The 27,478-nt window shown below is 39.1% G+C and overlaps 1 protein-coding gene across 1 annotated transcript in view; it reads left to right on the top strand.

Moving 5' to 3' along the window:
* The window catches only part of rock1 (Rho-associated, coiled-coil containing protein kinase 1), a 176,227-nt gene that overhangs the window by 46,842 nt on the left and 101,907 nt on the right, over positions 1–27,478 (top strand). The window contains exons 5-10 of the mRNA XM_060823574.1: positions 2,874–3,049; positions 3,746–3,830; positions 12,707–12,851; positions 13,694–13,832; positions 17,177–17,268; positions 22,400–22,559. Coding sequence (XP_060679557.1) covers positions 2,874–3,049; positions 3,746–3,830; positions 12,707–12,851; positions 13,694–13,832; positions 17,177–17,268; positions 22,400–22,559 — 797 coding nt within the window. The remainder of the gene's footprint in view (positions 1–2,873; positions 3,050–3,745; positions 3,831–12,706; positions 12,852–13,693; positions 13,833–17,176; positions 17,269–22,399; positions 22,560–27,478) is intronic.

The raw sequence follows: 27,478 nt of genomic DNA, 5'->3' as shown, positions 1-27,478 counted from the left end.
AACCAGCCTCCTCCACTTCCTCTGGCAGTTCATTCCATACACACATCACTCTCTGTGTGAGAAAGTTGCCCCATAGATCCCTTTTAAATCTGCTCCCCCCCCCCACCATGATATTTACTTCCTTTTCTTGTTAGCATTCTGTTCTGTTTCATGCTATCATATCTTTTATCATTTAATCACTCTGACCTTCTACCTAATCACATTTTTGTTCTTTATTCCCTTTTTTCCTTTCTCTTTCCTTTTCATGTAGTGCTACCTCTTTAATTTTTTGCCAGTTTTTATGTAAAGTCGTTAACCATTGCTGAAAGTAGATAATTATGAAGCTTTTCATTTGAATGCAGCTGGACAAATATAAGAATTATCCATGTCAAGTGCTCACAACAATTTATACTGCAAGAGCACAGAGGTGCTGATTAGTTCGCAAGTTCACTAATTGGCTGAGGCATTGCCATGAAAATGTAACAGGAAACTATATGCTCAACAAATTTCTCAGTAATTCAAAATAGGCACAAATCTTGAACATATTTTGTTGGCTCTGTTTGCTGACAGCAATGCATGCATGCTGTACACCCTTGTAAATCCCGTGTGCACATACAATTGGTTTTGGAGGGATATGGCTTGCGAGGAGATTGGGACAGAGAAGGGAGCAAAGTGAGAACCCAGGTGGAGATGAAATCAGCGCTCTGGAAGAGGGGGCAGGAAATATAGAGATCGGGACCAGGGTGAAGGCATGGGTAGGAAGGGAGCCAGGAGACAGCGGGAGTGGGAGAGAACGTCTCCTGGTACCTGGGCCCTCACTTTGCCCCATCCGATCTATTCTCTCTCTTTCTTCAGCCATGTCTGTTTTCTCTTTTCCATCACTCCTCTGCCCAACCTTGTTGGTTCTCTCCAGGCCCCCCACTTCCGAGACCCAGGAGATGTCACATCTGTTTTGTGCATATGCACAGTGTGGAATTTGCACATGATACAATGAAGCATCGAGTCTGGAGCTATGCACGTGTGCAGTTAGCCTGCAGTTCTGGTGTCAGCAGGCAATGCCTATTTTATTTGCAGTGAACAGTTCCCAATGTATGAATGTATGCCATTGCTAGAAAATGTTTCAGACATGGCTCTAAATGTTTGACTGTTTATGTTGAACTGCTTTTCTTATAGCAAAGAACACAGTCCTGATTGGCCACTATTTGCTGAACAATCACGGAAGCACATTTGATGTTTTGTTTTGGGTTTTTCAGATGGAAGCCAGTTGTGTACTGTTTTTACATGCCTGTTATACACAACCATAGGAACATGTTGCTTCAATCAGCCAATTGTTGGTGCCTGGTATCTCTCAGACAATGAATTTCAATATTGTGATAATCAGAATGTTTTGGGGGGCTGACAGCGGAACCTGTCGTTATAAAAGGCCACTCATGTAGACTCATCATTACAGCAATATGAAATTGCTTGCTTTATCTGTTCAAATTTTAAAATATCTTGCTTTTCCAGAGTAATCTGAGATAAACAGAGATCTTTGTTGATTTGAAAGTTGCAGTCTTTGGCCCATTTGTAAGTTTGCAATTTACATAGCAAACAGTGATCTTATCAAGAAAGCTGCATTTATATATTTAGTCAAGGATGAGAAATTTCCACCAAATCTTGGACTTTCACCATTGGGGATTTGGAAATCATCCATTCAGAATTCTTTGATCCAACCTTCGGAAAGTTTTAACAGATAGTCACTTGGAACACGTTGTTTCTCACATAGCTTTGTTGATTTCTGACCAGTCAGGCTGAAAGCAATCAGAACTCTGTGATACAACTCTGTTAGTTTCATTCAATTTAACTTGGCTGGCTTGAAAGGCAGCTTAATCCATTTGAGTGTGAGCTACCTGTCAAACTGTAAAGCAGCCAATCAGGATGCGCTGTTGGCAATTGTTAGTCTTCTTTTAAAATGGAAAATCAAAGTGACAGGTCCTAACAGTGGGAAATGAGTGCTTTGCAATAATTGGAGGTAGGCGAGAGAGAGAAGTAAACAGCTTTTCCTGCAATCATAGCTTCTGTCGTTTCCCTCTCTCAACTGCAGAATCTTCTCTAATCACAATTTGCAGCTGAGACCTGGACAAGTAATTCAGCATTTAGGCACTAAGGAACAGAAGAAATGATTGGTCAGCTCTGGACTGACAGGGTGCAGTGGCTGGGAACCTGTTGGAGCAGCAAGATCTTTGAAAAGCATTGAGGTCCCTGAGCACCCAGATAGAGAAAGAAGACTTGCAAGGAGAACAAGTAAAAGTTGGAAATGAGGGTTGCATCTTGGTATGATGAGAATTAAAGAGGTCATGAAATAGTGGGGATGAGGAAATTTAAGGAGGTCAGTTGAAGAAAATTATGGAACAGCATGAGCTGCACAGAGAGGGTCTATTGGCTACATCATCTGTTTGGGCATGCAGAATGATTCAGCCAGTCCTTGGTTGCATATCCACAACAAAATATACATTATTAGATGTGATTCTGTGATTGGGCAGCAATTGCAGTAGAATCTTGAATCAACTTGTTAATCATTCAGTACCTTTTTCTCTGTTAATTTAAATTGCTGTGAGGATTTTAAATTTGAAATTCTTGTGTTAACCCTGATGAGTGCAAACAAAAAGTTTTGGCAACGTGTTTCCCTTTACAACAATACATACAGAATGTCATGGTCCTGAAGAATAAATTCTTATATCTCATCACAGATGCTGAACATTTCCAGCATTTTCTATTTTCATTTACAGCATGTGCAGAAATTTGTTTTTGACGCAACATGAGTGTTATTCTCATTTGCATAGTATGTAATAGCAATGCTACTTTTGACAATGTGGTATTATGAATTAATACATGTATTGTTATTCTATAAATAGCTATCCTATGCATTCCAAGATAACCGCTATCTCTACATGGTGATGGAGTATATGCCTGGTGGGGATCTCGTAAATTTAATGAGTAACTACGATATGCCTGAAAAATGGGCCAGGTTTTATACAGCAGAAGTTGTGCTTGCCCTGGATGCCATTCATTCTATGGGTTTCATTCACAGGTAATAAATCATCCTCCGGTAGTTATTTTTACATCTAAATTGAACTGATAACCAAATTTCTTGCAGCTGTGTTTATGGTTTTAATGTATTATAAAGTGTGTAGACAGATTCACATAACCAGCATGTGTGTGAGTTTTGGTACCACAGGGTAACATCTTTATCTTTGTCAGAAAGTTGCATGTTTAATTGCTGCTCCAGAGACTTGAGTACGAGCTCCAGCCAACAGTACTGAGGAATGCTGCACTCTCATTGATATCATATTTTGGATGAGGCATTAAACTGCGGTCTTGTTTGACCTCTGAGACAGATTCAGAAGATCCATGACACTACCTTGAAGAAAAGCAGGAAAATTCTCCCTGCTTATCTGTCAATACTTGTACATCATTTATTCAACATCACTAAAACAGACCAGTTCATTATTATCACATTGATTTTTTTTTTCTGGCCATATCAGCAGTCATATTAATGACGTGACAATAGTGAACAGATATCAAGAAAATGTCATTAACTGTAAAGGGCTTTGGGCTATCCTAAGGTTGTGAATTAAACTGCATTATTTGTCTCGGAGTTCATGTAATTGTGCATGTTGTGTGTACCATGTGTCTAAATTGCGTGTTTGCAAGAACTTTGATTATTAGCATTTAAGCTACCCTTTTATTTTATTATAAAAGTGTCTTTTTTGCTTTTTTTTGTCAGAGATGTGAAGCCAGATAATATGTTGCTTGATAAAGCTGGTCACTTAAAATTGGCAGATTTTGGAACTTGCATGAAGATGAATAAAGTAAGTCACCTTATCCCATGTTGGATAATTTTTCATTGAAAACGTGTTAATCTCTAATTTTTTTTCTGAATCTAGTGTTTCAAAGTTTGATGAAGTGACCTTTTTTTTATATTGATCTCTGAATTACATAATCAACTATTACCGTGTCTTTGAGTAATACAGGATATATTTATTGCTAAGTGTAATGCTTTCCAAGGATCAGATGACAACACACTGCTTGCGTTTTAATCACATTTTCCGAACTTAGTGAAAATATCCCGCTCATAGATGCTTTGTGACTTCTGTATTGATTTGAACTTGCTTAGGAAATATATTACATCGGATATAGAGCAAAGAAACAGGCCTTTCGACTCAGCCAGTTTATGCCAGGTATGCTGTAATTGAGCATGTCATCTTTTCTAATTTAAATCTACCATCATAACCGTTTATTCCTTTCTTCCTCACGTAGCTGTCTGGCTCCATAAGCAAATGAGAACAGGACATATGAAATAGGAAAAAGATCAGGCCATTTGATCCCACTAGCCTGTCCACACCATTCAATAAATGCATTACTAATCCAACTGTTGCCTTAACTCCACTTTTCTGCCTACCATCTAAAGCCCTTCACTTCCTTGTAACTGTCCAACTCAGTTTTCTATATGTCACATGACCCAGCCTACACCGTTGTCCGGAGTAATCAAAGATTAACAGCCTCATTCCTTGATCCATAAGAACCCAGAGCAAAAGTAGGGAATTTAGCCCCTTTGAATTTGCTCCACCATTCAATATGGTCATGGTGGATCTGACATCAGACTCAACTCCACTTTCCTGATTAAAAATATGTCTATTTTCTCCTCCAAATTTATTCAGTGTCCTGTAATCCACCACATTCTGGGTTAGTGAATTCTACAGATTCACAACTCCTAAAGAAAAGTAGTTTCTCTTCATCTCTGTTTTAAATCTGTTACCCCTTATCCTAAAACTGCAACCTCTCTTTCCAGATTGACCCATAAGAGGAAATGACCTTTCTACATCCATGTTGTGGATCCCCTTAGCATCTTACTTACCTCAGATCTTCCCCCAGTCTTCTAAACTTTCAAGAGTATAGGCCTAAACTGCTCAAGCTTACTTCCTAAGACCTCTTATCTCCGAACTCAATCTAGGAGACCTCCTCTGAACTATCTTAGTGCAACTGCATTCCTCCTCAAGGGGACCACAATTGCATGTTGTATTCAAGGTGTCATCTCACTAATACCTTTTACAGTTGCATCAACTGTACTTCACTACTTTTATGCTCCATTCCTTTAGCCAAAAGTCCATTTGCTTTTCTTATTACCTGCTGTACTAGTTTTCTGCAGTTCATGTACAAGGACACCCAGATCTCTCTACACCAAAGCTCTGTAAAGTTTCTCTCCATTTGGATAATAAGTTGTCTTTCTATTTTTGCGACCAAAATGGATAACCTCACACTTCATTTCTCAGACAATTGATTATAGGAGGTGGGATGTTATGTTGCAACTGTATTGAAAGCTTTGAGAAGCTGCATCGGCTAGGAGTTTTGCTCCCTGGATCACAGAAGGTTGAGGGATAACATAGAACAGTACAGCACAGGACAGGTCCTTTAGCCCTTGATGTTGTGCTGGCCTTTGATCCTAATCTAAAATGACTAACCTATATACCCTTCATTGTACTAACTTCCACATGCCTATCCAAGAGTTGCTTAAATGTCCCTAACATATCTGACTCTACAACCATTGCTGGCAGTGCATTCCACACACCCACCACTCGCCGAGTAAAGAACCTACCTCTGACATCTCCCCTAAACCTTACTCCAATTACCTTAAAATTATGTCCCTCGTGATCGACATTTCCACCATAGGAAAAAGTCTCTGGCTATCCACTCTATCTAGCCTCTTAACATCTTGTACACCTATATCAAGTCACATCTTATCCTTCTTTGGTCCAATGAGAAAAACCCTAGCTCCCTAAACCCTTCTTCATAAGACATGCCCTCCAGTCCAGTTAGCATTCTAGTAAATCTCCTGTGCACCCTTTGTAAAGCTTCCATATCTTTTCTATAATGAGGCGACCAGAACTGAACGCAATATTTCAAGTGTGGTCTAACCAGGATATTATCGAACTGCAGCATAACCTCAGTACTCTTAAACTCAATCCCCCTACTAATGAAAGCCAGCACACCATATGCCTTCTTAACAACCCTTAAATAGGCTTACAAACATATTATGTGAGGGGCATGGATAAGGTAAATAGCAATGGTCTTTTCGCTAGGGTAGGGGAGTTCAAAACTACAGGCATAATTTTAAGGTGAGGGGGAAAGATTTCAAAGGTACCTGAGGGACAACCTTTTTCACATAGAGAGTGATTTGTATGTGGAATGAACTCCCAGAGAAAGTGGTAGATGCAGGTACAGTTGCAACAAATAAAAAATATTGGACAGGTACATGAATTGGAAAGGGTTAGAGGGCTTTGGAGGCAAGTGAAGGCAAATGAGACTAGTTTAGTTTCGGAAATTTTGTCAGCATGCACAAGTTGGACTGAAGGGTCTGTTACTGTGCTGTATGACTCTATGCCTATGACTCTATCCACATTTAATTCCATCTGCCAAATTTTGGCCTATCCATATTCAATTGTAAATTTCCTATTCATTTATTGCAACTTACTTTCCCATCCATTTTAGTGTCATATGCAAATTTGGTCATATTCCTACATCCATGTCATTTACAAAGATTGTACATAGTTAGGACCTAGGACCAAAACCTGTGGCACCCCACTTCCTTTGAGAAAAATATCCATTTATTCCAACTCTTGCTTTCTGTTCGTTGGCCAACTCTCTATCCAAGCTTATAAATTACCCCTAACTCCATGTGATCTTACCTTGTGAATTAGTCTTAAGTGGGACCTTATCAAATGCTTTCTCAAAGTCCAGCTATATTACATCTAGCTATTATCCACTTTGCATGTTACATCTATGAAGAACTCTAGAAAATTAATTAAACCCGATTTACCCTTCATAAAACTATGCTGACTGATGGATTGCATTTTGAGTTTCCAAATGTCCTGTTATTACTTCTTTAATAATGGACTGTAATAAATTCAACAACACATGTTAAGTTAACTGGTCTGTAGTTTACTATTTTATGCCTGTGTGCGATCTTATAAGGAAGTGTTATAATAGCATTTTTCAAATCTGCTGGAATCTTTCCTGTATCCTAGAAACTTTGGAATATAATAATAATAAATTATTATTAATTAAACTAATATTATAAGGATATTATTAAGCTGGAGAGGGTTCAGAAAAGATTTGCCAGGATGTTGCCTGGAGTAGAGGGATTGAGTTATAAGCAAAGACTGGCTAGGCTGAGATGTTTTTCACTGGAGTCTACGATGTTGAGAGGTGACCTTCTGGAAGTTTGTAAAATAATGAGGTGAATAACAGGTATCATTTCTCTAGGGTGGAGGGATTCAAGACTAGGGGCCATATTTTTAAGGTGAGAGGAGCAACTTTTTTACTCAGAATGGTTCATGTATGGAGTGAATTTCCAGAAGAAGTAGTGGATGCGAGTACAGTGAGAATTTTTAAAAGATGTTTGGATAAGTCCATGAATAATGAAAATAAGAAATATTTTGAGGGATATGGCCCAAATGCAGGCAGGTGGGACTAGTTTAGTTTGGGATTATGGTTGGAATAGACTGGTTGAATTGAAGGATCTGTTTCCATGCTGTGTGACTCTAACTCCTCGACCTCTGCCATCACTTTTAAGATCATAGGATGTAAGCCATCAGTTCTTGGGGACCTGTCTGCTTCTAATCCCAATAGTTTGCTTGGTAATTTATTCCTAGTGACCATAATTGTTTTAAGTTTCTCCCTTTCTACAATGTCTGCATTACCTGTTACTATTGGGATAATATTAGAGTTCTCCACTGTGAAAACTGAGGCAAAACTTTGGTTAAGTGTCTCCACCATTTCTCTGTTCCCTATTATTAACTCCCCAGTCTCATTCTGCAAGGGATCAACTTTTAGTTTAGCTACTCTTATCCTTTTTGCATACTTTTGCTATCCATTTTTTAATCTTCTGCTATTTTCTTTAATAAATTAACTTCACTCCTTTTATGACTATCTCAGTAACCAGTTGTTGATCTTTAAAAGTATACCAATCTTCCAGCCTGCCACTTGTCTTTGTAATATGGAATGCCTTATTTTTTGTCCTAATGTTTAACTTCCTTGCTTGGTTATGGTTTTTTTCTCTCTCTTAGAATATTTCTTTGACAAATGTTTTAATTGGGAGGAATTGAATATCTCTTGAAATATCTACTACTGCTCATCAACTATTCTACCTTTTATTCTTTCTGCCCAGACTACTTGGATCAAATCTGTCTTCATGCCTATGTAATAACCTTTGTTTAACTCCAGACCATTAGTGTGGGACCCCAGTTTGTCACCCTCAAACTGAATTGCTCATATATTGCCTCCTAACATATGCTTTTATATTTTGCAGTAACTATTTCTACGACAGGAAATCCAAATGTACTAAATTTATTGAGCCTGCTTTATCCATCATACTTGTGACATCCACGGAGAATTCTAATAAATTTGTGATATTTGTTTTGTATATACTGTGTATGCAGACGCACCCTATTCCCACCAGCCTTTAAATGGCAAATTTTCTTTTGAATTCCCTGTTGTAAAATGCTATTATATTATGCTTACATGTTATTATGATAGCCTCTTGTGCTTTTTATTATAATAGGGAACATTCTGTCTATATGCAAAACATTTGATCATTTTAAATATTTTTGAGGTTACCCACTGCCTTTTCTCGAGAGAAGATCCAGCCTGTCAGTAATGTGCATATCCATTGTTGCGAAGTTGTGTAGAGTACTTGTAAATGGAAGGCAAGAGGTTAGAATTTGTTTTTAAAAATGATTGGGTGATGGTGGTGGTGGGGGGAGGGGGGTGCTGCGGGGATAGAAGAGTGTGTGGTCCCTTTAAGAAGTGATGTGCGTTTCAAAGCTTGGAGATTTAAAAAAATGTCTAAGCAGCTGTAGGTGCACAGACAGTTCTGATATTGAAACATATCTATCAATTGGCTCTGCGGTTGGCATCCTAGGCTAGTTCTGATGTTAAGGCAACCAGCTTGAATATTAGCCAATTAATTTAAACCAGGGCCAAACACAATTGAATTTTAATCTGATGGTTTTGACTACCTCGGTTGTAAAGAAATTAATTGGACATCAAAGGTATAGAAGATGAGGGCATTTTGAAAATCGGGGTGAGAGCAACCTTACTTCCACAACACCATGCATTTCTGATTTCGCCCTTGCAAATCTTTCCTCCACCCTTTCCAGTATCTCTGTGTCTTCTTTTTAGTAACATGGTGACCAGTCTTGCCATACTGTGATGTTTCTGAGCAAGATACTTTACAGGTTTAATATAACTTGCCCACTTTTAAATGTCTCTCTCTAGGCAAAAAAAAACAAATCTTGCTTTGCTTTTTTTCAGTAATAGCCTTACTAAGCTGTAGCACAACATTTAGTGATTGATGTATTTGTATTCTGAGGTGCTTTTGTGCTTCTACCCCATCTAGACTTTCATCTTGCAAGTCATAAATGACCTCCTTGTTTTACCAATCAGTTTTATCACACATTTATCTGTGATTTGTTAATTATTTGCCGGAGCTGCAAGTTAAGTAATGTCTCCCTGTAATTTGTCACAGTCCTCACTGACTCCTATGAATGTTAGTAATAATTCTTTCTGGCTTACAAAAATCTGCATTTTCATTCTCTTTCTGTCATGTGTGTACTTTTTATCTTATTTGTTCATGTGTACTCAAATCTAAATTTCTCTGATACTGCAGAAGGAAGGAATGTAGATCTTCTTGTTATGCATGTGTTGGTTAGAAGCTTTTCTCCTACTCCTGTTACATATATTTATTGCTGGTCCTTATAGTTTATTCATTCATGGGGTGGCAATTATTACCCATCTTTTATTGCCTTTGAGAAGATATCAGCCTCTTGTTTAAACAGCAGCAATCCATTGGGTGCAGGTAGACCTATTGTGCTGATAACGAAGGAGTTCCGAGTTCTTCGCCCAGTGACTGAAGGAATGACAATATGATGCCAAGTTGTTTGTGACTTGGAAAGGAGCTTGCAATTCGTCATTTTCCCATGTGTCTGCTGCCCATTTCATTGAATGTGGATGTGTTAGTAGGTTTTAAGGGTGTTTGGAGCAAAGCTTGACAAATTTCTGGGGTGCATGTTAGATGGTACAGACAGCTGATATTGGGTGCTGGTGATGGAGCAAGTGAATATTTAACATGGTGGGTGGAATGCCAGTTGAATGGACTGCCACTCGAGTGGACTGCATAATTCTGCAGCACTTGCATTCCACACCAGTTTATGCAGCGACTGTATTTATGTGTTTGCTCCAGTTAAATTTCTAGTCAGTAGTGACCTTAGAATTCCACATGATGGTACTTCTGTTGCAGTTGTTCTTCTCTCCCTGGATACACTGAAAATGAAGTTCAGGTATTTGCATTTTAAAGTGGTGTGTATTAATGATTTTGTTTGGTTGGTAATTAAAAATCTGTCTATCTGCTGAAATTTATTCAGTGTCCCAGTGTTCACTACACTCTGGGGCAGTGAATGTCACAGGTTCACGAGCTTTAGAGAGAAGTAATTTGTCCTCATCTTTGTACTATATCTGCCTTAAGTTATGACCTGTCATCCTAGATTGTCCCATAAGGAGTAACATCTACTTGTAAATCGCCTTTAGCATCTTATGTACCTGAATTAAATCCCTTCTCGTTCCCCTAAACTTTAAAGAATATTGGCCTAAGCTGGTTTATTTCTGCTCTTAAGAAAAACTCCTCATCTCCGGAATTAATCTACTGAACCTTCTCTGAAATGCTTCCAATGCAATTACATCATTCATCAAGTAAGAGACCAAACTGTATAGGAGCAACTTACTCAGAGATTCTGGAATCTGTACTGAAAACAAAAAATGTTGGAGTTCACAGCAGGCCAGGCACAGCATCCATGGAGAGAAAGCAAGATGACATTTCAAGTCTAGTTGACTCTTTATCAGAGCTGATGTGAAGTGTGGAAGGGGCAGCTTATATGCAAGAGTTGATGAGGTGAAGGATGGGATGACGTGTAGGTGTGGAGTACTGGGGGAGAAAGGATGTTGATAATTCAAATCCAGTGATTTGAATGACCTCTCATCATTTAATCTGAACTCTTCAACCTCTCCCTACTATTGCATAAATGCTGCCCCTTCCACACTTCGTGTTAGCTCTGTGATGAAGAGCCGTCTATACACGAAATGTTGGCCTGCTTTCTCAGCAAAACTTATATGCAGCGCTCCAGGTGCTGTCTCACCAATGCCTTGTAAAGTTGCAGCAAAACTTCCCTACTTCTATGCTCTGTTCCTTTAACAATAAATGTCAAAATTCCATTTACCCTGCTTATTCCTGCATATGATCTTTCTACAATTCGTGCACAAGGAAACTCAGTACTGAAGCATTTTGAATTTTCTCCCCATTTAAATAGTAAGTTGCCTTAGAATAAATAAGTCATTTATTTCCAGCTTGCTTGAAGAGGAGCTTAAATGATGATAAAAACTCACTGTGAAAATTTACAACATTCCTTCAAGCTTTATACAGATTACAGCCTGCATGTCACAATTACAATTATAATCCCTGCACTTCACTTTCTATATGTCACATATTATCTGTTTCCCACATACTAAGTAGGCACTGTTTGTTTCTACCCAAGGCCTTGTTGATCTTGACAGTCTTTCTTTGTTAGTCTTCACGTACTTTACAAGCTTATGTATTACTAACAATATGGCTCAAGCTTTAACCTTTATTAATTTAACCCCTTCAAAACAAATGATTACTTTTGAAGCGTGGTCACCTTGGTTATGTAAGCAAACCACCAGTTTGCACTTAAGTGACCAGAAATAGTTTTTGTGGTTGTTTGGCTAATTGATTAAGTTTACTTTTTTCATCCATCTGAGCAGACTTCATTCTAACAATTGTACATTTGACAATTCAGTATTTCTTTATCTTTGTCCTGGAGTGTTAGATTAGATTAAGTACTCAGTCTTACAGTTAGGTTTGAATCCAAGATATTTGTACTTAGGCAAGAGTGCTGTAGCAGAACATGAGTTATCACAGCTTTTTCATCTAAATCTTTCATTACTTAAGATTGCATTCTGTACTCTATCATATGAAATCAAAAGTTTTTACTTAATAGGAAAACCAGTTAACTCGAGGATGCCTTTTGTTACAAAGATTGACCCCATCATTAAGCTGCCTCAGTTATTTCCTTCCCTGAGCCTGGACTGTCAAATCATTTTGCCCAAAATTCCTCCCAATTTTGCATCATCCAGATGTTTCTATCCTTGTTTTCTCTGAGCTGATTTTTTTTTGATTGGACCTACTGGATGTTATTCAGATCCGATCCAACTAATTCCTTTCCTAATGGCATTGTGTGTCACCCCACAACAGGTGGTCTGTAGTGGCTCAAGAAGGTAGCTCATTATCCCCTTCTCAAGGGCAACTAGGGTTGGGACAGCCAACGACAGATCACAAAAAACCTGCTAACCACTCACCTTTCCTTCCTAGTTCTTATGTGTGCTCACTCTTATCTCAGTTCTTATCTGAGCACACTCCGTTATTAATTGCACCACCATTAATTGTCATGCTTTCAGCTGCTTAAGCCATAAGCTCTGGCTATTTCAGCACAGGTCTAATATCTGTTATGTGCCTTTAGTGTCAAATTTTGTTTCATAATTCTTAATGAAGTTTTAGGATAGTTTATTAAGCTTTATAGGTGAAAGTTGTGCTAGCTAACTATTTTCTTTGTTATTGCAGGAAGGGATGGTACGATGTGACACTGCAGTAGGGACTCCGGATTATATTTCCCCCGAGGTGCTGAAGTCTCAAGGAGGAGATGGTTATTATGGGAGAGAGTGTGATTGGTGGTCAGTTGGAGTGTTTCTGTATGAAATGCTTGTTGGTGAGTAATAAAATGTTATATTAAATGCAAATTTGTTTAATTATTAATTATGTTTTACAGTTTTTAGTTTGAAACTAAAAATCGGTGTCCATAACTGCATATTATTTTGTGTGTTGCTTTTTGAAGGAAAATGCCAACTTTCTTCAGTAAGATTCAGATTAAGGAGCTGAGTTAATAAGTGCCTTGTGAATGTAAATAGTAAACTTAAGCGATATTAGCACAACCAGTAATACTTTTGGGTTAGTCCTGGGACAAATCATAGCTGTCTGGGAAATCATGCTAATTTTAAGATGACTTGACTGGACAAGAGTTCCACTCGATCTTGGCATGGCTCTGGTGTAGCTTTCGTTGTCTAATAAATTGTCCTTGTACACAATGATTCTCAAAGCTCAAAGTGCACCACAATTCTCATAACTCCAGCTAAAATAGTTTCAAAAGGAAACTTGAGGGTATTGGCTAACCCTATAACAATAAATGCATGTTTTGCACATTTAGGAGTTTTCTTTCAATTAAATGCTTTAATATTAAATCTGTATTAAAATTAGATTTAATTCTCATTAAGTTATCAACAAACATAATCCGTAGAGTACCGTAATCAATTTATATGATTTGGTGCAGTTAAGCTATTGTTATCACACTTTATACTAATATTTATTCCAACAGCTTGTGCCATTCGGTGGGATTGTGTTGAAGAGTATTGGAATTAGTCATTGAGATGACAGTACACAAGTGAAAAAATTTAAATTGTTTATAATCTGCTGTTCTTGTTTCTAATCTGTGGTTAATGTTGGTGAAGCTTATAATTGAACTGATCTACAATAATGATTTTTTTTTCTTTGTAGGTGACACCCCCTTTTATGCAGACTCACTAGTTGGAACTTACAGCAAAATCATGAATCACAAAAACTCATTGACATTTCCTGAAGACAGTGAAATATCCAAGGATGCAAAAAGCCTTATTTGTGCATTCCTTACTGACAGGTATAAAAAGACAGTAAACTGAGGGGACATTTAGATTAGATTAGATTACTTACAGTGTGGAAACAGGCCCTTTGGCTCAACAAGTCCACGCCAAAGTGCAACCCACCCAGTCCCATTCCCCTACATTTACTCCTGCCCCTAACACTAAGGGCAATTTAGCATGGTCAATTCACCTAACCTGCACATTTTTGGATTGTGGGAGGAAACCGGAACACCCGAGGGAAACCCACGCAGACACGGGGAGAATTTTGCAAACTCCACACAGTCAGTTGCCTGAGGTGGGAATTGAACCCGGGTCTCTGGCGCTGTGAGGCAGCAGTGCTAACCACTGTGCCACCCATCAGATTAGATTACTTACAGTGTGGAAACAGGCCCTTCAGCCCAACAAGTCCACACTGACCCACCGAAGCGCAACCCACCCAGACCCATTCCCCTACATTTACCCCTTCACCTAACACTACGGGCAATTTAGCATGGCCAATTCACCTAACCGGCACATTTGTTTTGGATTGTGGGAGAAAACCGGAGCACCCAGAGGTATCCCACGCAGACACGGGGAGAATGTGCAAACTCCACACAGAGAGTCGCCTGAGGCGGGAATTGAACCTGGGTCTCTGACACAGCAGTGCTAACCACTGTGCCACCGTTCTCCTCACTATATTATCTTGAAATACAAAATGATTGATCAAATAGATCCAATAGAGATACTAAACAAATGAGTTCACCTTTTATTCCTGGGCTGTCATAACAAGAAGAAACTAATTAAAAGTCTGTATTTACATTCCAAAAGATTGCAGTGCAATGAGGCCAATTAATTCTATGAAACATAAAATGAACAAAATCAAATTGCTGATGAAACTGAGCTGATCTGGCAATAGTTATGAAGGGTCACTGGACTTGAAATGTTGGCTCTGTATTCTCTCCACGGATACTGCCAGAACTGTTGAGTTTTGATTTGTTTCAGATTTCTAGCATCCACAGTTCTTTGTTTCCATTTAATTCTATGATATTACATATTTAAATTATTTAATCGGATCCAAGTATTGCTTGCAAGGCCAGCAATAGTTGCCCATTGCTAATTGCTCTTGAACTGGTGATGGTGAGCCAACTTCTTGAACCACAATATTCCATCTTTTATAGATAAATCCACAGAGCTGTTTGGAAAGAAAATTCTAGGATTTTGACCCACGATTGTGAAATAATGGCACTATAGTTAACTTATTTGGATTCTATCATGACTGGAGCAAATATTATTTTACACCCTCTTTCCAGGTTTCCTAAAAAGCTCTGCAACTAATGAAAAATAATATGCAAAGGTTGTACAATTGTTCTGCAGCATATGAATTTTTTTTTTCAAAACATGCAGACTCCCATATTGAAATCATGTGAATACCAGGGTTCTAATTCAAGCATTTACCAATAAATGTTTTGAACACAAAAACCGAACTCTTCAAAAATGTTGTTCTTAGTAGGGATTTAGTTTAAAAGAAACGCGCAATTAACTGTCAATTATAGCTTACAGAAGAATACAAATAAAGGATTGCTCATGGCTTTAAATTGAATTGATTTGCGATGAATGTATAAACTGTTTTTGGGAGAGAATAGGGCCCTTCAAAGATCAGCAAGGCGGCCTTTGTGTGGAGCTGCAGAAAATGGGAAAGATACTAAATGAGTACTTTGCATCAGTATTTACTTTGGAAAGGGATATGGAAGATATAGTCTGTAGGGAAATAGATGGTGACATCTTGCAAAATGTCCATATTACAGAGGAGGAAGTGCTGGATGTCTTGAAATGGGTAAAGGTGGATAAATCCCCAGGACCCGATTAGGTGTACCCCAGCACTCTGTGGGAAGCTAGAGAAGTGATTGCTGGGCCTCTTGCTGAGACATTTGTGTCATCGATAATCACAGGTGAGGTACCAGAAGACTGGAGGTTGGCTAACATGGTGCCACTTTTTAAGAAGGGTGGTAAAGACAAGCCAGGGAACTTATAGACCAGTGAGCCTGACGTTGGTGATGGGCACGTTGTTGGAGGTAATCCTGAGGGACAGGATGTACATGTAATTGGAAAGGCAAGGACTGATTAGGGAGAGTCAACATGGCTTTGTGCATGGGAAATCATGTCTGACAAACTTGATTGAGTTTTTTGAAGAAGTAACAAAGAGTCTTGATGAGGGCAGAGTGGTAGATGTGATCTATATGGACTTCAGTAAGGCGTTTGACAAGGGGAGACTGATTAGCAAGTTTAAATCTCAGGGAGAACTAGCCATTTGGATACAGAACTGGCTCAAAGATAAAAGACAGAGGGTGGTGGTGGAGGGTTGTTTTTGAGATTTGGATGTGAGCATAAGAGGTACAGTTAGTAAGTTCTCAGATGACACTAAAGTTGGAGGTGTAGTGAACAGCGAAGAGGGTTACCTCAGATTATAACAGAATCTTGACCAGATGGGCCAATGGGCAGAGAAGTGGCAGATGGAGTTTAAGTCAGATAAATGCGAGGTGCTGCATTTTGGGAAAACAAATCCTAGCAGGACTTACACATTTAATAGTAAGGTCCTAGGGAGTGTTGCTGAACAAAGAGACCTTGGAGTGCAAGTTCATAGCTCCTTGAAAGTGGAGTCACAGGATAGTGAAGAAGGCATTTGGTATGCTTTCCTTTATTGGTCAGAGTATTGAGTACAGGAGTTGGGAGGTCATGTTGCAGCTGTACAGGACGTTGGTTAGGCCACTGTTGGAATATTGCAATCCTATTGGAAAGATGTTGTGAAATTTGAATTCAGGAAAGATTTTCAAGGATGTTGCCAGGGTTTGAGGATTTGAGCTATAGGGAGAGCCTGGACAGGCTGGGGCTGTTTTCCTTGGAGCGTTGGAGGCTGAGGGGTGACCTTATAGAGGTTTACAAAATTATGAGGGGCATGGATAGGGTAAAAAGGCAAAGTCTTTTCCCTGGTGTTGGGGAGTCAGAACTAGAGGGCATAGGTTTAGGGTGAGAGGGGAAAGATATGAAAGAGACCTAAGGGGCAACTTTTTCACACAGAGGGTGGTACGTGTATGGAATGAGCTGCCAGAAAAAGTGGTGGAGACTAGTACAATTGCAACATTTAAGAGGCATTTGGATGGGTACATGAATAGGAAAGTTTTGGAGGGATATGGGCCGGGTGCTGGTAGGTGGGACATCTGGGATATCTGGTCGGCATGGATGAGTTGGACAGAAGGGTCTGTTTCCATGCTGTACATCTCTATGACTGTATGGAGCTGTAGTGCTTATATATGCTGTACATTTTCCTGGAAATGAACTGTAGCATTGCCTTGGTAATAGATTTTTAATATCTTCTTCTTATTAGGGAAATAAGACTAGGTCGAAATGGTGTGGCAGAGATCAAACGGCATCATTTCTTCCGAAATGATCAATGGACATGGGAAAATATCAGAGAGAGTAAGTTTCCATAAATGTTTCTTCTACAGTGCATTGTGTATTTTAATTTTAGAGTGATATCAAAGCAATTAGCAATTGTTCATCAGTTATTTCTGTTACACCACTTCAGCTATAGCTTCATATCGCAAACTGTTGAATTATTGCAAATAGAAGACTTGACAGCATTTGTGTTTCATGTGTTTAAAAAACCCCCAGTGTTCTTCTCAACTGTCATATTGAAAATTGTATTGCCTCGGTATCTTAAAATACAACGTTTTAAAATGCATACAGCGCTAAAGAACAGCAACAACATTTCTGTCTGAACTATTTTCCTAGATTTGCATTTGGCAATTCTTTTAAAAATTCCAGGTTTCTGTTATTGCAGAAAATCTGTATCTATTTTCTTGGCCCTTTATTAAAGGCAAAGAATTCTTGATCATCTTCTTGTTTGTATGACTCTGCCTTCTTATAAAAACTGTGTAAATTCCCTGCAACTATTATGTGTAGCTTCTGTCACAAAGTGAAAACAAGCAGCAAATGCATGCAAGGTCCTACACGTAATATCATAAAGATCACAATGTTTCACTTCTTGATGTAAGAAAGTGCAACTTGCGAAAAATCCATTTCATGTGAATGATGCCTGCAACCTGGATATAGGACATGAGCTCCTGGTAGCAGCAGGTTGTTTGATCAGCTACCACATTGTTCTCAAGCACATATTAACCATATATTCTTTTGCACTTTTTAACCTATATTTCTACCGATTACTTTGTAATGTGAACATTATACATTACTGACCTTTTGCTGCACTAATCTCAGGGAGAAAGTGAGGACTGCAGATGCTGGAGATCAGAGCTGAAAATGTGTTGCTGGAAAAGCACGGCAGGTCAGGCAGCATCCAAGGAGAAGGAGAATTGACGTTTTGGGCATGAGCCCTTCTTCAGGAAGGGCTCATGCCCGAAACATCAATTCTTCTTCTCCTTGGATGCTGCTTGACCTGCTGCGCTTTTCCAGCAACACATTTTCAGCTCTGCACTAATCTCATTTTATTTTTGAAAGATACTGATTTGATAAGCTTTGCCAAAGACTCTTGGATGCTGCAGAACCCTGGTTGAGAACCATTCATTTAGAGTGGGTAAAGAGTAGAGCTGGAAAAGCACAGCAGATCAGTCAGCATCAGAGAAGGGGAGTCAATATTTCAGGTTGGAACCTTTCAAGGTTCCGACCTTAAACGTCAACTCACCTCCTTCTCTGGTGCTGCCTGACCTGTTGTGCTTTTTTCCGGCTCCACTCTTTATCCACTTCTCCAGCATCTACAGTTCTCACTATCTCCAACTATTCATTTAGACCTCTTGACTATTGGAAACTGTAAATATCTTTCTGACCTGTCCCATAATTTTTAATAACTTCATAAACATTTTTATTGAGCAATATCATTTAGAATTAGTGTTTTAGTCTTTTTAAAGCTTTAATGTCCTCATAGCATGGAACCCAGTGCAGCACAGACATTAGATGTAGTAAGGTTTGAGGAAGGTAAAATAAAAGTTATATTAACATGGCTTGTAATACATATTGTTCATGGTTATTACACATGCCTGGTGTAATCATCTAGAGCCATGAGCTTCAATCTCTCCATGGAACTTAACCAAATAAATCTAACATAAAAAGGGTGTTTGAGCAATGATGGCCATGAAACCATAAGTCGTGCCCTGCCCTTGTCTCCACAAACTAGTGTCCTATGGAGAGGAAATTCTGACTCTCTGAAACTGCTACTCTGAACTGCTTATCAAATACCCTAGAAAGCCTCCAAATTGCATAGGAATGTGGAGTAAATTGTGGAATGTGGAATTTCCCACAAGTCCAGACCTTGTGAATACATTTTTAAAAATCTCATCATAACCTCTTGGCTTTATGTTCTGTTACCTTTTTGTAATGAAACAACATTTTTTAAAAAACTAACGGAATTCTAAGATAGAAAACAGTAGTAAAATATTTAAGAACTGGAAACCCATTCAGCCCATCGTACTAATGCTGGCTGAAGGAAGGAAATGGTATAGTGGTATTATTACTCGACTAGTAACCCAGAGCCTTGGATAATATTTGGAGACCTGGTTCAAATCTGACCATGAGCAGCAGGTAACTCCCCAAAACATGTCCACCATTTATAAGCACAAGTCAGAAGTGTGATGAAATATTCTCTACATGCCTTGATGAACACAGTTCCAGCAACATCCAAGAATTTTGACCCATAATTTATTCAGGTAAACTGAATAGAAAAATGGATTTATTTCTCAGTGATTAGTTCACATTTCTCACTTGTAGAATATTTCTTCTTCTTGTTTTTAGCATAGTTTATTTTAACAGACAAGGAATGACCAGTTATATTAGATAGCATAACCTCCGAATTATTGTTCTCCATGTACTAAACACAAAGCTCAGTAATTCAAAGAAACTATTTTCAGTCACTTTGCCGATTGCAACTAACTGCTGGGGCTGACAGCACAGAAAGGACATGTTCTCATAGCATCCAATTATGCAGAAATCTTGTGCTTCTTGTGTTTGAAGTCTGCCCAAAGAGTACACTTGTCACCACAAATGCTGTCTGACCCACTAACTGATTCTAGTGCCTTATGCTTTTGTGCCATAAAATGCATTCTATTAAAGCCAACTATCTGAAATAAAGAGTCGAGAGTGTGATGCTGGAAAAGCAGAGCAAATGAGGCAGCATCCGAGGTGCAAGAGAATCGATGTTTCGGGCAAAAGCCATTTACTCCTCACTTTCTCCTAGTCTGAAATAAAGACCATAGATATTTTACAAAAGGAAAAGATATTACATATATCAGAAATCTGAAGCAAAAATATATTTGAAACCTAACCACAATCTCTATTTGTGCACCACCTTAAGTATTTTAGGGTGTTTTGCAGGATCATATTTGTCACTGAGACACAGAATGAGATATTAGTATGTGAGCTAAAGTTTGGGCAAAGAATGCCTTCAAGGAGAATGAAGAGGAAAGAGAGAGAGGTATTCAGGCAGAAAATTGTAGATCTGAGCACTTGGGCAACTAAAGGTGCAACTGCCTACGGTGGTTCAGTTAAAGTTGGAGATGCAAAGGAAACCAGAATTCAAGGAGCCTAGTGAGTATGAGTATGAAAGCAAGGTTAACAGTTTCACAGATCACAATGTTGGTAAAACTGAAGGCAAGATACATTAATGAACTCTCGAGCGATAGTTGATTGGAAAATCAGCATCTGCAAAGAGGAAATGTATTAGTATTTCAGTTGAAGAACTGTTGAAACTGAAAATTAAAAGACCAATAAGCCAGTTAATAGGACTGACCAAAGTGGAATAAGAGAACAGTAGACAAAGTCAATGATCATGAATGCTCACTTCTGACAGAAAACATTCCTCCTCTTTTCACAGAAACTATAATGTTTGATGGGTGTATTTACATCAAGGTGTGGTGACTGGATTATTTGTTAAAACTAACATTAGAAAGGAAAGTGGGAATAATATGGGTTTGCATCTAGAATAGCATTGTCTCTTTTCAGGGTTATTTGGGTACCTACAGAGTCCTGCGCATTTTAAACATTTGTGCTTTCATTTCACACTTCCTGCGTTTGTTTTTTTTTCCCCTCTTTTCATTCTTTTTAACAGTAAAATCTTTGTTATGCTGCATGTCCGAGGAATAGATAGTGCCAGTTAAAGAAATATTGATTAGTAGGAAATCATGTTACTCTGGTCATAAGATAAGATGCTGCTCTGTGTATAAGAAGAAAGGGGAAATAACTGGGTAAATGAAGACCAGAGCACTTGAAAGTGTTACAGCATAATTCCAGCAAGCTTGGCTGATCTACAAACTTGCTTTAAACAAAAAGAGTGGTCAGTTTTACTGGCATTTGCTCCGAATCAGAACATAATAAAATCTGAGCCAATAGTTTAAATTTAAGGTTGAAGAACAACCCCAGTGAATTTACATTTATGCTTAGATTTTTGAAAAATACATTATTTAAACCTGAAAGTAACTGGTTTTTAAAAGAGTGGGATATGTGCTACCAACATCAGGGCTGCACACGTTGTTGTGATGGTGCAGCAGCGCCTTCTGGTTTGCCTTTCTGGGCCATCCTGCTGGTCACTGCTTCCCCCATCACTGCTGACGGACTGCATCCCTTACAACTTTGAGCTATCTCTGATCACACTGATCACTGTTGGCAATAAATACAGCCTTAAAAAAGAAGTTTCAAAGAATTCCAGTGACTCGAGAATTTCAGTTGGTAGATTTCTGGATAAAACAAGGTTTACTGCAAATTAAATATACTATCATACTATACAATATAACAGTAAAAATAATTTAGAAACAGAAATCATGCTGATTTCTTAGGTCATCTTCTGTGGATTAGAGAAATATAAATTGGTGAGAGACTGTGGATAAAGCAAAGGAAATTTAGATTTCCATATACATTAATCTGTAAAAGATAAGTGTTTAAATATAAGAGCGCTGTAAGACTAATGTAAGATTGAGATTTATCACAAAGGGGTTTGTAATAAGAGTGAGCAAATGATTGTTTCATGCACAGTGATTTTGGAATAGCCTGCCTGAAAGACAACATCAGTTTTTCGCACTGAACCTCAGAATAGATGTAGGAGGTTGCAAGATGTCCAGTGTTAATTAATCAGAATTCTACTCTGGTTTAAAATGTTACATTATGAAAATAGGTGACATAAATTTATATTTTATTCCCTTAAATTTAGAAGTTGGAGGGGTAATCTATGTATTTAGACTGATAAACATTACTGGATGGATTAATTAGCTGAGAAATTATTTCCACTAGTTGGAAAATCTGGAACCAAGAAAATAATCTTCAAATTAAAGCTAAGCCATTTAGGAGCGAACTTAGGCAGCATTCCTCCTTTCACAGGACGGATATTACAAATCTGGAAACTCCTTCTTCACAGGCCTTGTATATTTGTCTTTTAAAAAAAAAATTCAAGCATAAGATTGGTAGATGTTTATTAGACAAGAGTATTGAATGTGGGTCGGGATAAATCTTGCCATGGTTGAATGGCAGAACAGTCTCAATTGAATATCATTCTTTTTATTTTATGTCCCAGTTTTTAATGCAATTAGTCAACACCTGTATTTCATTATAGGTTCTGCACCAGTTGTGCCTGAGCTAAGTAGTGACATCGACACTAGCAATTTTGATGATCTGGAAGAAGATAAGGGCGAGGAAGAAACATTTCCTATACCAAAAGCCTTTGTTGGCAATCAGTTACCTTTTGTAGGCTTCACATACTACAGAGATAATCAGTAAGTATAGCAAAGTTGAAATACAAACATCTTGCTTGAAGGATGATATAAAGTTCGCTGACTGCAACATGTTCCTCATTAATAAAGGGATATAAATTTATAAAATCAGCAACAAGACCTAAATGAACAACTACTCATTTTTACTGATGAACCAGTGCCCACATTTTCCATATTTCTTCTACTCTGCTTACAGGCTCATGTTAACCTCACCTACAACATAATTTCTCAGAGTTAGCTGCACCTTGACTTTTCTGTAGAGTCATACAGCACGGAAACAGACCCTTCGGTCCAAGTAGTCCATGCCAAACATAATCCCAAACTAAATTAGTCCCACCTGCCTGCTCCTGGCCATATCCCTCCAAACCTTTAGTATTCATGCACTTATCCGGATGTCTTTTAAACGTTGTAATTGTCCCCACATCCATCACTTCCTCAGGATCTTTATTCCTCATGCAAATCACCCTCTGCGTAAACTATTTGTCCCTCATGTCTTTTTTTTTCAATCTCTGGGCAATCCAAGATGGAGAATGAGAAAAAGTTGTGGATTTAAGAGCAACTCCTTTTTTGAGGTATATTAGGTGCTGGAGGTGATTTCCTCGAATTCCAGGAGCAGCAATTACTGTTGCATTGTTTTGGAACTTTGGGGGAAAAAGATCAAAACAACGACACTTTTAAAAGGAGGAAAACAATCAAAAGTCAGTGACCATGTGGTCAGTGAGGGGGAGAGAAAGAAAGAAACCTACACTGGTAACTGACACAGAAGTGAATCTCCACAGTTTACTGCCTTTGCTGTTTGAGTTCGTGTATGTCTGGACATCGGAGTGAGTCAAGGAAAAATTAACAAACAGTGAAATTCACTGTAGGAACTTGTGTGGGAGAGCTCACAGCACAGGAACAGATAAGTGCATAGTTTTTACATGTAGACTTGCTGTAAGTCGATAGTAGTGAATAGAGTGGGTTCTTCCTTGGTTATGTTTTATTGAGATCTGTCTCCTTGATTAAATTTTAAAAATATAAACCATAAGTACTAAGATAGCCTGGAGCTGTGTGTTTTTTTAAAAACAGTAACATGATGCTGTTTTCTGTGTCTGTAGATTGTGAAGGAGCAGAGATGGCCTTTAGTAAAGTGATATGCTCTTCTTGTCAGATGTAGGAACTTAGGGAGAGTTTCCATGTTACTAATGATTATGTCTGCAGGAAATATCTTTGATTGCGAATCCTTTCAGAGCATGGAACAATTGGAGCAGCAGTTAGAGGCAATGAGGAATTTACAAGAGCTAGGGGGTGTGATGGAAGGCAGTTATAGGAAGAGAGAAAAGCTGCAGATACAGTCAGGTAGTGCAGGAGTCTCCTGTGGCTATCCCCATCTCAAGCAAGTATGCTGTTTTGGAAAATATAGGGGTGATGCTTTTTCAGGGGAATGTAGCACAAACAGCCAAGTTTCTGGTACCTGGGCTGGCTCAAGTGTAATGAGGGATACATCAGGTTCCAAGAGATCTATTGCAATCGGGGATCAGCAGCAAAAAAAAATCAGCATGGTGTGTTGCCTCCCTGGTGCCGGGATCAAAGATATCTTGGAGAGGGTGCAGAATGTTCTCAAAGGGGACCAGCAGGAGGTCATTATACACATTGAAACTAACAACATAGGGAGGGAAAAGGATAAGATTCTGAAGGGAGAATATAGGAAGTTAGGCAGGAATTTAAAAAGGAGATCCTCGAGGGTAATAATATTTGGATTACTCCTGGTCCTACAAGCTAGTGAGGGTAGGAACAGGAGGATACGGGAAATGAATGCATGGCTGAGGAGCTGTGCAGGGGAGAAGGGTTCACATTTCTGGATCATTGGAATCTCTTCTGGGATAGAAGTGAGCTTTACGAGAAGGGTGGATTGCACCTGAATTGGAAGGGAATTAATATACTGACAGGGAGATTTGCTAGAGTTGCTTGGGAGGACTTAAACTAGTAAAGTGGGGATGTGAGACCCAGGGAAATAGTGAGGAAAGAGATCAATCTGTGACTGGTATGGTTGGGACAAGGAGCGAGTCAAACAGTCAGGGTAGGCAGGAACAAAGCAGAGAATAAGGTAAGACTGATGAATTAAATTGCATTTATTTCAATGCAAGAGGCCTTGCAGGGAAGGCAGATGAACTCAGGGCACGGTTAGGAACATGGGACTATCATAGCAATTACAGAAACGTGGCTCAGGGATGGACAGGACTGGCAGCTTAATGTTCCAGGATACAAATGCTACAGGAGCGATAGAAAGTGGGACAAGAGAGGAGGGGGAGTGGTGTTTTTGATTAGGGATAGCATTACTGCTGTACTTAGGGAAGATATTCCTGGGAATACAGACAGGGAAGATATTTGGAACTGAGAAATCCAAAAGGGATGATCACTTATTGGGATTATGTTAGAGACCCCCTAATAGTCAGCGGGAAATTGAGAAACAAATTTGTAAAAAGATTTCAGTTATCTGTAAGATTAATAAGGTGGTTATGGTAGGGAATTTTAACTTTCCAAATATAGACTAAAACTGCCATAATGTTCAGGGTTTAGATGCAGAGGATTTTGTTACATGTGAACAAGAACATTTTCTGATCCAGTATGTGGATGTACCTACTAGAGAAGGTGCAAAACTTGACCTACTCTTGGGAAATAAGGCAGGGCAGGTGACTGAGGTGTCAGTGGGGAAGCACTTTGGGGCCAGCGACCATAATTCCGTTAGTTTTGAAAAAGTGATAGAAAAGGATAGACCGGATCTAAAAATTGAAGTCCTAAATTGGAGGCCAACTTTGATGGTATTAGGCAAGAACTGTCAAAAGCTGATTGGGAGCAGATGTTCGCAGGTAAAGGGACGGCTAGAAAATGGGAAACTTTCAGAAATGAGATAACGAGAGTCCAGAGACAGTATATTCCTGTTCGGGTGAAAGGAAAGGCTGCTAGGTGCAGAGAATGCTAGATGACTAGAGAAATTGAGGTTTTGGTTAAGAAAAAAAAGGAAGCATATGTCAAGTATAGACAGGATAGATCAAGTGAATCCCTAGAAGAGTATAAAGGCAGGAGGAGTATATTTAAGAGGGAAATCAGGAGGGCACAAAGGGAACATGAAATAGCTTTGGCAAATGGGGCTATGGAGAATCAAGAGGGATTTTATAAATACATTAAGGAAAAGAGGCTCGCGAGGGCCCCTCAAAGATTAGTAAGGTGGCCTTTGTGGAGTCATAGGAGTTGTGGAGATACTAAAGTATTTTGCATCAGTGTTTACTGTGGAGAAGGACATGGACAATATAGAATGTGGGGAAATAAGTGGTGCTATCTTGAAAAGTATCCATATTACAGAGGTGGTGGTACTGGATGTCTTGAAATGCATAAAAGTGGATAAATTGCCAGGACCTGATCAGGTGTATCCTAAATGTCTGTGGGAAGCTAGAGAAATGATTGCTAGGCCCCTTGCTGAGATATTTGTATCATTGATTGTCTCAGGTGAGGTGCCGGAAGACTGAAGGTTGGCTGACATGTTGCCACTATTTAAGAAAGATGGTAAGGACAAGCCAGGGACTATAGATCACTGAGTCTGACATCGGTGGTGGGCAAGTTGTTGGAGGGTATCCTGAGAGACAGGATTTACATGTATTTGGAAAGGAAAGTACCTATTAGGGATAGCCAGTTTGGCTTTGTGTGTGGAAAATCATGTCTCTGAAACTTGACTGAGGCTTTTGAAGAAGTAACCAAGAGGATTGATGAGGACGGGTGTTCGACAAGGTTCCTCATAGGAGACTGGTTAGCAAGGTTAGATTTCACGGAATACAGGGAGAACTGACCATTTGGATACAGAATTGGCTCAAAGGTGGAAGACAGAGGGTGGTGGTGGAGGGTTATTTTTCAGACTGGAGGCCTGTGGCTAGTGGTGTGCCACAAGGATCAGTGCTGGTTCACTGCTTTTCTTCATTTATATAAATGATTTGCATGTGAACATAGGAGATATAGTTAGTAAGTGTGCAGATAACACCAAAATTGGAGGTGTAGTGGAAAGTGAAGAAGGTTACCTCCGATTACAGCGGCATCTTGATCAGATGGGCCAATGGGCTGAGGAGTGGCAGATGGAGTTTAATTTAGATAAATGTGAGATGCTGCATTTTGGAAAAGCAGATAAGAGCAGGACTTACACACTTAATGGTAAGGCCCTGGCAGGGGCGCGAACATTGCTGAACAAAGGGACCTTGGAGTGCAGGTTCATACTTTCTTGAAAGCAGGTAGATAGGATCGTGAGGAAGGTGTTTGGTATGTTTTCCATTATTGATCAGAATATTGAGTATGGGAGTTGGGAGGTCATGTTGTGGCTGTACAGTACATTGGTTAGACCACTTTTGGAATATTGTGTGCAATTCTGGTCTCCTTCCTATCGGAAAGATGTTGTTAAACTTGAAAGGGTTCAGAAACGAATTCCAAGGATGTTGCCAAGGTTGAAGGATTTGAGCTATAGGGTGAGGCTGAATAGTCTAGGGCTGTTTTCCCTGGAGCTTCGGAGGCTTATAGACATTTGTAAAATCATGAAGTGCATGGATAGGATAAATAGGCAATGTCTTTTCCCTGGGGTGGGGGAGTCCAGAACTATAACGCTTGGATTTAGGGTGAGCGGGGAAAGATTTGAAAGGGACCTAAGTGGCAACTTTTTCATGTAGATGGTGGTGCATGTATGGAACAAGCTGCCAGAGGAAGTGCTGGAGGCTGGTACAATTACAACATTTAAAAGGCATCTGATGGGTATATGAATAGGAAGGGTTTGGAGGGATATGGACCAGTTGCTGGCAGGTAGGAATAGTTTGGGTTGGGATATCTGGTTGGCATTGACAAGTTGGACCGAATGGTCTGTTTCCGTGATATACATCTCTATGACTCTCATGTTAGCTTAAAAATGC

The sequence above is a fragment of the Hemiscyllium ocellatum genome, chromosome 4, assembly GCF_020745735.1.
Source record: "Hemiscyllium ocellatum isolate sHemOce1 chromosome 4, sHemOce1.pat.X.cur, whole genome shotgun sequence".
Classification (NCBI taxonomy): Eukaryota; Metazoa; Chordata; class Chondrichthyes; order Orectolobiformes; family Hemiscylliidae; genus Hemiscyllium; species Hemiscyllium ocellatum.
Note: the sequence above shows the minus strand (reverse complement) of the source record. Positions and strands in the feature narration are given on the sequence as shown.